At 43.2% G+C, this 11868-nt stretch overlaps 2 protein-coding genes across 2 annotated transcripts; one reads left to right on the top strand and one right to left on the bottom strand.

The window, feature by feature from the left end:
- Positions 1-448: 448 nt before the first annotated feature.
- vti1b (vesicle transport through interaction with t-SNAREs 1B) lies at positions 449-3857 on the top strand. The gene is made up of 6 exons (XM_046413433.1): positions 449-893; positions 1020-1078; positions 1686-1880; positions 2422-2595; positions 2687-2748; positions 3008-3857. The coding sequence occupies exons 1-6, from the start codon at positions 797-799 to the stop codon at positions 3096-3098; spliced, it is 678 nt and encodes a 225-aa protein (XP_046269389.1). The 5' UTR covers positions 449-796; the 3' UTR covers positions 3099-3857.
- Positions 3858-5263: 1406 nt separating this feature from the next.
- arg2 (arginase 2) lies at positions 5264-11706 on the bottom strand. The gene is made up of 8 exons (XM_046413430.1): positions 11321-11706; positions 11153-11225; positions 7829-8003; positions 7589-7748; positions 6800-6894; positions 6590-6694; positions 6352-6488; positions 5264-6220 (listed from the first exon to the last, which is right to left on the bottom strand). The coding sequence occupies exons 1-8, from the start codon at positions 11432-11434 to the stop codon at positions 6030-6032; spliced, it is 1050 nt and encodes a 349-aa protein (XP_046269386.1). The 5' UTR covers positions 11435-11706; the 3' UTR covers positions 5264-6029.
- Between the last annotated feature and the right edge of the window lie 162 nt (positions 11707-11868).

Raw genomic sequence — 11868 nt, 5'->3', positions numbered from 1 at the left:
TTTCACTACCTGACCCCAGTGTGTCTGCCTGAGGTGCGTGTTACTACATTAAAATTTAATTTGAATTGATTTATTTCAGTATGGAAAGATACACCTCGTTATTCTCGCTAAACAGGACATAAACGGTTTTAGGGAATTATAATCAGGATGATTAACACAGACAGATTTGACATTTAAATTTCATGTTTCAAATCGCATTTTTTTCTCCAGGAACCTTATCTGACCTTATGAATGCTTTAAGGAGCACTGAATATTTCATTACTATCAACGACAACACAAACACCCGGGGAAAATGAAAAAAAGAGCGAGGCTACAATGACCACGAACAGAAACAAATAAACAATTACATGCTAAAAAAAAAGGGACAAAATAGAGTTTAACGACACGTTTAATGCAGGAGCTTTAAAAAGTAGCAGTAATAGTAATTGTATTTAAAACGTCATTTCCCAGAAGGTGCTGTGAAAGCTGTCTGCGTAGTGCCTGATTAAAATTCATATCCGGGTGCTTTTTAAGTTGTTTTCACCAAGATTTGGAATTATTTCATTTTATATTCTTACAGGAAGTGTAACTTTTAGACTATTTTGTTTTTTAGTTAAAAAGAATACACAAATATGTTTTCGTATGTTTCTTTTTGGTCTGGACTTTTAGGCACTCGATCACGAGGCCCATCGTGCGGAAAAGTCCCGGGGAAGTGATTATCACCGGAACAAAACAACTCGATTAACTTACAGCTCTAATTGATAAGATTAAGTAGTTTGTCGATAATAAAAGGCAGCCGAGTTACAGCTAAGACAAAATGTCGTCGGAGGAATTCGAAAAGTTGCACGAAATCTACAGATCACTGTATGATGAGCTAAAGCTAATGCCAGAGAGAGCTCTGGGATGCTATGGAGGTAAACAGTTCGTCTTGTTGTTTTTCCAGCTAATGTTAACATTAGCCAACTGTGTACCCAAAGTCACAACCACTTAAGGAGAAGTTTGTCTGTGCTGTCAAACGGGAACTTGTGTTATTTTCGCAGAGGAGAGGAAGAGGTTGGTGAGGACCTTCGATGAGAGGCAGGGGGAGGCTGAGGAAGTGGTGAGCTGCTCCTCTTTATGCGTGTTGGACGGGATGTCTGCTGGCGGTATTTGTAATAAACATGTTTCTTTGTAACAGAATGTAGCAATACCTGTCACTAGTTACATTTATGATAATGCCTCAACTTGTGTCAACTGAAGTATACTTTAGATGTTAAATATCAGCCTGCAAAGTAAATAAAAACAATAGGCATTAAATAGTGTAGTCAATAAAAATACATTCTGTGTTCCTTCTGAAATGTGGTGGAGTACAAGTATGAAGTAGCATAAGAAAATAATAATAAAATAATTTCTATAAAACTGAGCACAGCTTAGCACAGCATTTGTGTAAATGTATGGCCCACTGATACTGGAATTAGTGAGAAACTGGCCGATTTTGCCTTTGTAATCAAGACAGGCGTTAAAAATAAGTTTGAGTTGTGATGACTTCTGATTATTGTCCTCCCATTCAACTCCTTAAAAGTACCATGGACATGATTTGACAGTTTAACTTTTGTACATCGAGATAGCACTATAACGTTACCTCTTCCAGTAGTTGTTTCCTCAGCCGACTCATGTGTCACCATTAATGTGTTCACATGTGCTTTGAAATTTCTTTATGTTTCTAGTTGCAAGGAATGGAAGAAGAGCTGCGCGCTGCCCCTCCCTCATACAGAAATGCTATGAGTACAAAGCTGCGCATGTTCCGCCGGGATCTGGGCAAACTCCAGAGGGACATGAAGACCTTAGCTCCTGCGTTTGGTTCTTCTAAACCTCCAGGGGAAGGAAATCATGGCATCTATTCGTCACAAAACCAACAGAGTGTGAGTGTGGAATTTGGTATTTTATAAGTTACATTTGAGTGTAGTGTTGCCTCATTGCATTATTTACAGATTGGAGGACACTTGCATGTTTGTATGCGCCTGCTGGGTCAGTCACTTGTCTTTCTGCATTCACTGTCTTTTGTTGGTGTGTTTTTTTTTTTTTATTCCTATAAATGGTACCTGATTGCACAATGTGGAAACTTGCAGAGACATTTTCCAGTGCAATTACAAGGAAATTTAAAAGCAGGAGCCTTTTCGGCTCTCTGATACCTGTTTCACACTGGACAAAACACCCACTAACACGTGACTTTTGTCGTCAGTTGGAAACGGTGCAATCAAAGTTCCCGCACAAAATGACTCTTCAGTAGTTAGGGGTGTTGACTGGCTTCAGCTTTGATTGACTGTGAAGTAAACATGACACCGTGTGGACACGCTTTTTCATCTGTGTCCTTTTAAAGCAGAGCTCGAGCATCTTTCAGTTGGCATTGAAGTAAAACATATTGTCAAGATACTGAGATGTCATTCTTGCCCACCTGTGCAGACTCACCTGCAATCTCAGAGAGCCTTGCTGCTCCAGGGCACAGAGTCTCTGAACAACGCCAGCCAGAGCATTGAGCGAAGTCAGCGCATCGCCAACGAGACGGAGCAGATCGGCACAGATATCATCGAGGAGCTGGGAGAGCAGAGGGAACAGCTGGACCGCACCAGAAACAGAGTGAGCTGTGAACACTGATGCTGTGTTACATTGAATCTGGTAGATGCTGTGCGTTGGATGACTTTGTTATATCTGTTGTTTTATTTTATAGTTGGTGAATACTGGAGAAAACCTCAGCCGAAGTAGAAAAATTCTTCGTTCCATGTCACGGAAGTAAGCGCTACTCTTGAAGATCTTATCCATTTAATTCCATTTGATTCTACTGACGATTATTTTCTAAATTAACTGATTAATGTTTTTAAGCAATTAAATGAAAAATAGCACAAATATGCTTGTATACTTTCCTATGGCCCCTAGAATCAACAGTCCAAACCCCAATAATATTCAGTTCACTACCATGAAAGGCAGAGAAAAATCCTCACATCTGGCAACCAGAAAATGTCATTTATTCCTTCTCTCGTTTGCCTTGCAGGCTGATGACGAATAAGTTGCTGTTAGGTGTCATCATTTTGATGGAGTTGGCCATTCTTGGTGCTGTGATTTATCTGAAGTTCTTCCGATGATCAAAATTTTACGATCTGGGAAGAGTCTGCGCTTTGGATCCAGCGCAAACCCGGACTCTCAACATCTGTCTCCACTGACTGTCCAGTAGCAATAATGTTCTTCTGCTGTATTCAGCCAACAGTCTCTGTAAGTGAATATGAGGACAATGACTCAGTCGTAAAGTGAACCTTCTCTGAGAGGGGGATTCCGTCCATGGGCAGGTGAAGTTCATTTGACAAGAACCCTTGAATTGACCAAACCTGCTGAAACTCCATGGACAAACTGTGAACTGAGATTTGCACTGTTTTATCAGACTTTTAATGCCAATGATGCCCTGCAGAATGATTTGCAGGACTCACGTGTTGATGGCCACGGACCTCAGACATGATTCTTTGTAAGGATTTGTTCAGCCATGAACATGATCAGCTTACACCTGCATGTGTAGACTCTCCGGTGACAGAATTGTTACTGGTAGACACAGCAGCAGTTCTGTGAAGTTTCTAATTCGCAGAATGGGATACTTTATTATTCCCCAAACAAATATATTGTCTGTTAACAGTATGTGGTGAAATGACACAGAGTTTTTGTTGTGCCATCCTGCCCAGTATCCAAATGGTTGTTTTAAGCTAATTCTTCTGATTCTTAGTTCTGAAACCTGAGGCCAAAAAAAATGACCTCTTTTTAGCAGTTAATAATGTTGTCTAATCACTGTATTATATAAAATCACGGTTGCGATTAGGCTTCAGTCTGCACATCATTAAATCTAATCTTTAACCTCAGTTTGGATTGTATCCGATGTTTCCTCGGATGGCAGCCAAACAGGCCAGAGTCAAAAAACTTAGATGACCGCCGAAATCTGTCTCGGGCTGAAGCCGCCGACCAGGCCAGGCTAGTGCTGTGTAAACAGCATCTGTTACTATGGGATTAATTCTCAAATAATAGGTGATAAGGTTGTTTTCAGTGCCGTGGCGCTGAAGTGGCCCATCTGCCGCAATGTTTTTCTTCCACACAGGTATCACACCTTCCTGGCGTGATACCAAGTACACAAACATGTTTGGTGACCTGCTTGTGTGAACCAGGTGGAAAGCGGCGGTTGGGGAAGACGAAAATATTCAGTTATTTTGCCTTCATCGGAAATATTGCTTTCACATTCCCTTCAGAAATAAGGTATAAAGCAACCTTTGCTGTTACTAACAATAAAGACTTAAGTGGTATAATCACATGTAAATTATGAAGTATTTTATAAATCCTAAAACTAATTATTGAGATAACTATGATGACAGCAATACAATTTATATTAAAGTCCAAACATTTATTTCTAGCACGTGCATCATTTTTCAGCCATTCAGGCACCATGGCTTTATGGACAACAGTTTACGACCAAACGTTGGACGGGTCGCCAGTCGGTCGCAGGGCTGACACACAAAGACAGACAACCACTCATGCACACACGCACACCTAGAGGCAATGTAGAGTCAATTAACCTAATGTGCATGTTTTTGGGATTGTGGGAGGAAGCCGGAGAACCCAGAGAAAACCCACGCAGGCACAGGGAGAACATGCAAGCTCTGCACAGAAGGGCCCAGAAAGGGATTCGAACCTGGAACCCTCTTGCTGTGAGGCGATGTGCCCCTGTTAACAAAACATGAAAGTCAAATTACCTGATGCCTCGTTAGCTGTGATCAAAGGGTGAACTCAGCCCTGTTTCTGTGCGGCTCTGGGCATAATGATAACTTAGCCAACGTAAATCTCAGAAAATATTTCAATATGTTATTCCTAATTGTCACATTACTGACGTGTTGTGCTGTTTGTTTGTTTATTCAGAGTTTATCAGTAGTGAATGTGTTGCGTGTCCAATTGCACCAAATTCGCCCCAGCGATATGCCCTCCCAGTGTGAAGGAGCTCCACCGAGCTGCTAACTCGAGATATGTGAAGGACAGATGAGAGATTCCTTCCTCTGTAGCTTGACAGATGCATGACTATTGACATTCCCATCAGACTTTGTTTACTTTGTGTTTAGTGCATACGTTAGCATGCAAACTAAGATGGTGAACGTTACAGGCTGTCGACACTGTAAACAGTACAGCCACTAAGTGTAGACCCTGTAAAAGAAGTTTAGTCATGTACCTCCAAAATATCATGGAAAAAAATGATGAAGAAATAAGACAACTGTACACATGAACAAAAAATGTAATCACATTTATGGAAGACCAAAATATACTCTTACTAGGACAGCAGTCCTTTGGTGGCCACATCAGGTCAAATGTGAACCCAGCAGTTCAAGCTCAAACAATTTTTTTGACAGCACTTCGGTCAAAGCTGGTTATCACAATTTCAATCCAATTAATACTGACTGATTAGCAAATATTTATTCACACACCAATTCTACAGTAGTATAGGTACTACTAGGTTCTGTGAAAATACAAAAGTAGACTCTAAAGAAAATACAGTAACCACACAGCTGGTCCAAAAGTGCAAACACATCACTACTAATTTTTAGTAACTGGCACAGCCACAAAGTAGTTCTGAGAGTCCACGTGAGACTGTGGACTTAAAACTTAAAGTCTGAACTTGTTTGTCATACCTCTGAGGCAGGTTCCTTCTCTTGTAAACTAAACATACAATAAATATGTGGCAACTGTGTCCTCTAACACTTAACTTATTACATACAGAAGCAAAATGGTTGTTTAAATGAACGGTGTTCCCATGGATGATTGTAGCGTTTCACTAAATTATGTCAAAGACTTTTGTCTCAACGTCATTAACGTGTTTCTATCCAAAGCCTTTTTTATAATTTTATGATTCCAGGCAAAATTTAGTTTTCATTATTACATGAATCGCAAACAGCAAAGAGATGAGAACAGAAATGTGAAATCTTAAGCTATCAGATCAGTCTTTGTGGAATGCTCAGGGATGATGCTGACAGAGTTCATGGAGTTGCTTCATGCTCTCAGAGGCGAAGCTGCTCTGTGTCGTCCTTCACGGGGGGGATCTCGTCAATGGACGAGTGAGCACCTTCTCTCGTCCGTCCCAGAGAGGATGCGATGACGTCGACCGCTAAAGAGGCGGTGGCCTCCACGGCTTCACGGTTGGCCCCCAGCATGGGGTTTACTTCCACCAGGTCCATGGCCGACAGCAGACCTGCACATCAACGCATTAACGAGTTAGACGCAAACTCCCGACGATAGGACAGAAAAAGGCCAAATAAGCTGTTGAAGCAAGATGAAGGCCTCTCAGTAGGATGCTGCGAGCATATCTGCAGTCATCTGTACCTGTGTTATGGATTTCCTCTGTGATGTAGATTCCCTCCCTGTAGGTCAGACCTCCGTTGACTGGCGTTCCTGTGGCTGGAGCCAGAGACGGGTCGAACGCATCGATGTCGAAGCTCAAGTGGATCGGCCGCTGTTTTCTGTTCGGGCAGGTGGGAAAGTTGAAGTGCTAGTTTAAACAAACATACAGTCACGGTAAAATGTTTAAAAGTAAGTGAGTATCACAATCTGTCAAAGCTACCTCGACAGAAGGTTGTCAAAAGTGACCTCCATGATCCTTTGGATGCCTAGTCTGTCGATATCCCTCATGGTGAAGTACTGGATGCCCAGGCTCTTCAGGATGTGGCTGTGATAGACAGAATCACATTCAGCAGGAAATGTTTATTATTGAACATTAAATTCACATCAGCCACATGTGGGTAGAGTTTTCACACTGGTGACATGTACTTACTGCTCTCCAGGGTCAATGTCTCGCAGTCCGATGTACACCAGGTCCCTCAAGGAGAGGAATGGCTTCATCCAGGAGAACCCTGGGATGTCTGGTATCTGAGGAGATAATGTAATATGGAGCGTTTGTGTATGCAGGGACAGGAAAAAGAAGTTCATCAGTGAGGGACATCTGACAGTTTACACAAAAGGGCATCGTTGATGAAGATACCCCCAGCAGGATTCATTAATGTGATATGCTTGTTCCAGACCACAAAATATGAAAAGTAAGTAAGTGCAGACAGGATTGTGATGCTGAGGGGATTACAGGTGACTCATTGCCACGTATTGCATAAATTAACTTTCAACTCCTGTCAGTTAAAGCAGGGACGCCCTGACATATTTTTTCCCTCCTGATCAAAGTATCTTAATATTGAATGTCTGTCTGTATTATCTGTAACTCAAAACATTTTGTGTCTCTCTCACTCTGGATGTCTTCCTGTTTCTGTGTGTAGGAGAGATGAGGCGTTTTTACACATCTGTGCCCAGAGGTTGATTATCACGAAATCTGCCCGTGTTTGTGTAGGAGGAAGTTCTGTCAGTGCTGCAAGTTCCTCTTGCTACAAATTGACGGGAGTCCCAGGATTACTTTATGCTTCTTTCGGTCACCAAGTGTTACATCAGTTTCTTGTACTAACTTGTGCTCAAGTGCCACCTTTTAGCTTATAGATTCTGTTTGGTCAAATATGTGAGCCTGAAATGCGAGAGATCCCATCTGTATTTTGTTACAGTGAAGCCTGATGTTCCTCCTCACCTTGCCTTGCAGCTCTTTCAGCATGAACGCCACAGACTGACCGTGCAGGTTTCCCGATGGAGAGCACATGGGCGTATTTACATCTGCGTGAGCGTCAACCCAGATGAGACACAGGTCAGGACACTGCTGGGCATGGCCTGCCACCGATCCAATAGCAAGGCTGGGGAAAGGAGGACAGCCTTGTCAATATCTGTACATGCTGGGCTGTACAGTTCCAGGATATTCTGTATTCTCCTTTACCTGTGGTCGCCTCCCAGCATGACGACGGTGTGCCCAGCGCCGACAGCTCTGCTCACTGCCCCAGACAGCATCTTATTTGCTGCACCCACACTGCGAGGGTAATTTACACGCATGTAGGGTTCGTCGTTCTCGAAGTGGTGGAAGCTGAGGTCGCCAAAGTCGTGAACAGAGTAGTCTGAGGAACAGAGCAACATGAATTCAAGCACTTTAGCGACTGATTGAGAAGGTATTTTACACACGGACACGGACACACACCCACACATAGAAGGAACCTCTCCGACCATGTCCCTAATCGTTCAGGCACCCTAATCTCTAATCTGATCATTCGAGCACTGCCCTGTTATCTGTCGTGCAGAAACATTTCATGTTTTGAAAAGTGCACGTGCCAGTTTTGTATGAAAAACATTTGGAATTTGTAGCTTCGACAGCATGACTTAACATGTCTACCTTCCAGTCTCAGGAGGCTGAGTCAGTGCCAGAGGAACGTTTGTGACGGAGCACTTTCCACTCGCCTGGTTTCCGACATCGGCTCAGGTTTCAGATACCGCAGCTCGCCCTATGCTAGGTGGCTGCAGATGTAAAGACTGAAAAATTTCCACTTAGACCACCGAGTAAACAAGCGACGTGATCCAACATATTGGAGGTGCATCTGGCAATCCGAGCCTCGATGGCAGTGTAGTGTTACTCTGCTGATCTCAGGGGAACCAATGTGGTTCATTACCATTCATAGACAGGACAGGAATAGCCCTTGTCTTGGTGCATCTATAGCAGGACAATTCAAAAAGTCTGTTACAGAAGCGACCGGCTGCAAATTCTGTTTCTGTTTGCTGCCAAATGTAAGACAATAGCCTGCATTATCTAAGTGTAGTGTTAACTGTTAAATCCCCCCAAATTGCTTTAAATATATGTTTGAGTTCTTTAAACTGAAAGGGTTTGGACACCAGCCCTGGGTGTAAAAGGTATGAAGATTTCAAAATGACATGGTATTTAGTTCAGTTAGGCTTTGGTTTCAGGCTCAGCTGGCGGCATGGCAGCAGTATCTTTTTCACTGCTGCCAAATTGACACCAGGCCACCAGGAAGACGACTCCTCCCCAACCTGAGGCCTTCGGCTTCAGCAGGCTCAAGGACGTTTCTCAAACCTTTGTTTAAAGAACAAAAAAAAAAACAAAAAAAGGTTTTGCGAAAAATTCCAAGATTGAAAACCTACAATTATAGGCTACGCAGTAAACGTTTCCCAGCTTACTTCTCAACACAAGGATGTAATTTCGTTATAAAAGAGGTTTATAAATCATGTGTGAAATCAAAGACAAAAGCAAAAACAGTCTACAGTTTCCCATTTTGAATTATGTTAATAATAATAATCATAATGATAATTATGGTAATTCTACGTTTCCTCTGTGTATTTTATGGTGACCTACTAAATATATGAAGACTGACAACAAAATGCAGCTCTTCTTAATAACTGACTTTGATTTTGAACACTGGAAACACATTTTCAATCAGTCTAACCCACAGATATATTTTTGACCATGCATTGTATTAGGTCCTGCTATCTTATGGAGAATATGTGATTCCATTTGACTGCCGCACGCTGAAGTAAAATGAATGCATAGCACTCTAATAACTACACCCATTAAATAGTCGTGCAGCTTCTGGGCTTTTGCCACATGAATAAAAATATATCAGCTGCAGAAAATAAAATGATATCCTTATTGTAGAGGTGTGTGACGATGGGTGGGTGCCTGTTGTGTAACGTCTCATGTTTACAGTGGCTGAGCAGATGTCTGGGACCTGACACGCTGTCTGTTTGATTGGCTGCAACACAAAAGCAGATACTGCGGCTCTTAGCTGTCACACAACCATGTTGTTCGTGGTGTGAATACTTGCATACACTGGCAATTACACTTACATGTGGACCTGCGTGGAAACTTAAAGTAACTTCGTGCTCCTGTCAGCTGTGGTATAACGATAGTACTTTCATATACTTTTATATCCTATACTTGCGGTACATTCTCGTGCGTGTATTTATAGCAGCCTGGTTTTAATCTTCTTGCGTGCTGCGCCATCCAGTGTGTGACATCCCCACACTTGATGCTATTTTACCTTTTCTTTTGTTTAATTACACAATTATTTTTAAATGAGATAATCGTGCCAACAGTAGACTATTGGCCATGTGGTGAAAGAGTTTTTTATTGTTTTGACGTCACTTTGGGCTTACTTGTAATGGCCATTTGTCTGTATTGTAATCAAATATAAAACAGGTGAATTATTAATAATTACTATAAATCCTGATGCAGATAATAAGCTGAAACCCTTCTTATTTTATTGTATCTGCTATGGCCTCATGTTAATCTTCAGCGTCCTTGGTATTCAACACAGACTAATCTCTGGAGCAGACAGACATAAGCAGCCTGACTTCACAGCGACCTGATCACACTTTAACAAGTATGATGAAGTGTCATCAGACCATATCAAGTGGCCACAGCAGGCTATCCTTGGCCCACAACATTCGTCCCGTGGCCGGAGCTGGAGTTCACGCCTCCATTTCATAACCGGCTCTATCGTTAGAACTCCTTTGTCACGCAGGCGTGGAAACTGAAGCACAATGAAGAAAACCTCTCCGACGGCTCTTTCCTCCCGTGGTGCCCCTTTTCAGATTCAAAGCAGCCCAAACCTCACCGCACCCCCCCTCCTCCCCCAGGGGGCACCGTTTCCGTTAAAAGAGCATTACCAAAAGGGAGAAAAGGGACGTGTTTTACAGTAGGGTGAGTCACATCTCTGACGACACAGTGGAAAGATTTCATGCGTTTCCCTTCCGAGTATATGACGGAGACACAAATGACTAAAGCAGACATGTGGCTACCCGACTGACAAGAAAGAAATCACCTTCACATGGGAGGGGGGCAGTTAATTCGCCCTAACTCTCCCTTGTGAAGGCATCGTTTCAGTAGCTCAAACTGTTTCTCGAGCACAAAAAAATCGCTTGTGGGGCGGCCTGCGTCATTTGGGTGGATATCATGTCCGCTCATAATGTTTAAATGGGCCTACTTTTCATACTTTGTTGTAATACTCTCACAACAATGTCGGTGAAGCGGAAGTAAAGCAGGAGATCACTTTGTTCTCTAAAGTATGCGTGCGGGAACATGTCCAAGGCTACATGTCGGATGTTTATATTTACTGTCTCTCGGTGATGTAACAGGCTGGCTGAAGAGCGGAGGAGTTAAATCTGGCTAAATGCTGCCGGGACGGACACCCAGCCCGTTGTTACATAACGCAACAGCGGCACCGACCACTCCATTACCCCTCCTTGTTCCCTCACCTACCTAAACCGGAGAGCCTCTCGATGAGCCCCGCATCTCTGATGACTTTAGGACCGTGCTCCACGCCTCTTCGTTTCTGCCAGAATACAAACAGAGAGGAGTTAAATCGGGGCTGAGAACTGAGATTTAAAAAAAAAAAGTCACGTTCACCATAAGACAAGCTTTTCCTACCTGTCCTCTCGAAAACGGGGCGCCCAGCACCGCCACGGATTGAGCTCTGCTTTGCTGGCAAGTGTGGCCGAGCTGAGTTCTGAGAAGACGGAACAGCGGTCCCCTCAAAGCCATAGTGTCTTTTCAAAAATCAGACAAGACGCGCTTCAAACCGAAAAGGCGCCGACCGAGAAATCTGATGAAAGCTCTGTGAGATGTTGCGCCGGTGGATGCTGCATGTGGCCGCACTGGTGCAAGGGGGGGCGGTCTTATGGGCTCCGCCGTCAAGACCTGCTTAATATTCATGAGCCTGCGGACAGGCGGAAGGAAGCTCTGTGGTGGAGACCTTCACACCCTAATTTATTCATACAAACAGGACTTCAAAGGCGACCTGCTGTGCCGAGTGTTTATAACGCGTTATAAACGTTTAGGCTATTATTAACAGCACAAGTACAGCGCCTGACGTCAGGGCGCATGACACACCTTCGGGTCATCCAATAGGAAAGGGGCAACATTTGTGGGCGCGCTCTGTGGGCGTGGCCTGCATGTAGGCCCATGGCCTTTTTCAA

Source organism: Scatophagus argus, chromosome 15 (assembly GCF_020382885.2).
Source record: "Scatophagus argus isolate fScaArg1 chromosome 15, fScaArg1.pri, whole genome shotgun sequence".
In the NCBI taxonomy this organism is placed as follows: Eukaryota; Metazoa; Chordata; class Actinopteri; family Scatophagidae; genus Scatophagus; species Scatophagus argus.
The sequence above is the reverse complement of the archived record's forward strand: the minus strand, read 5'-3'. Positions and strand labels throughout refer to the sequence as shown.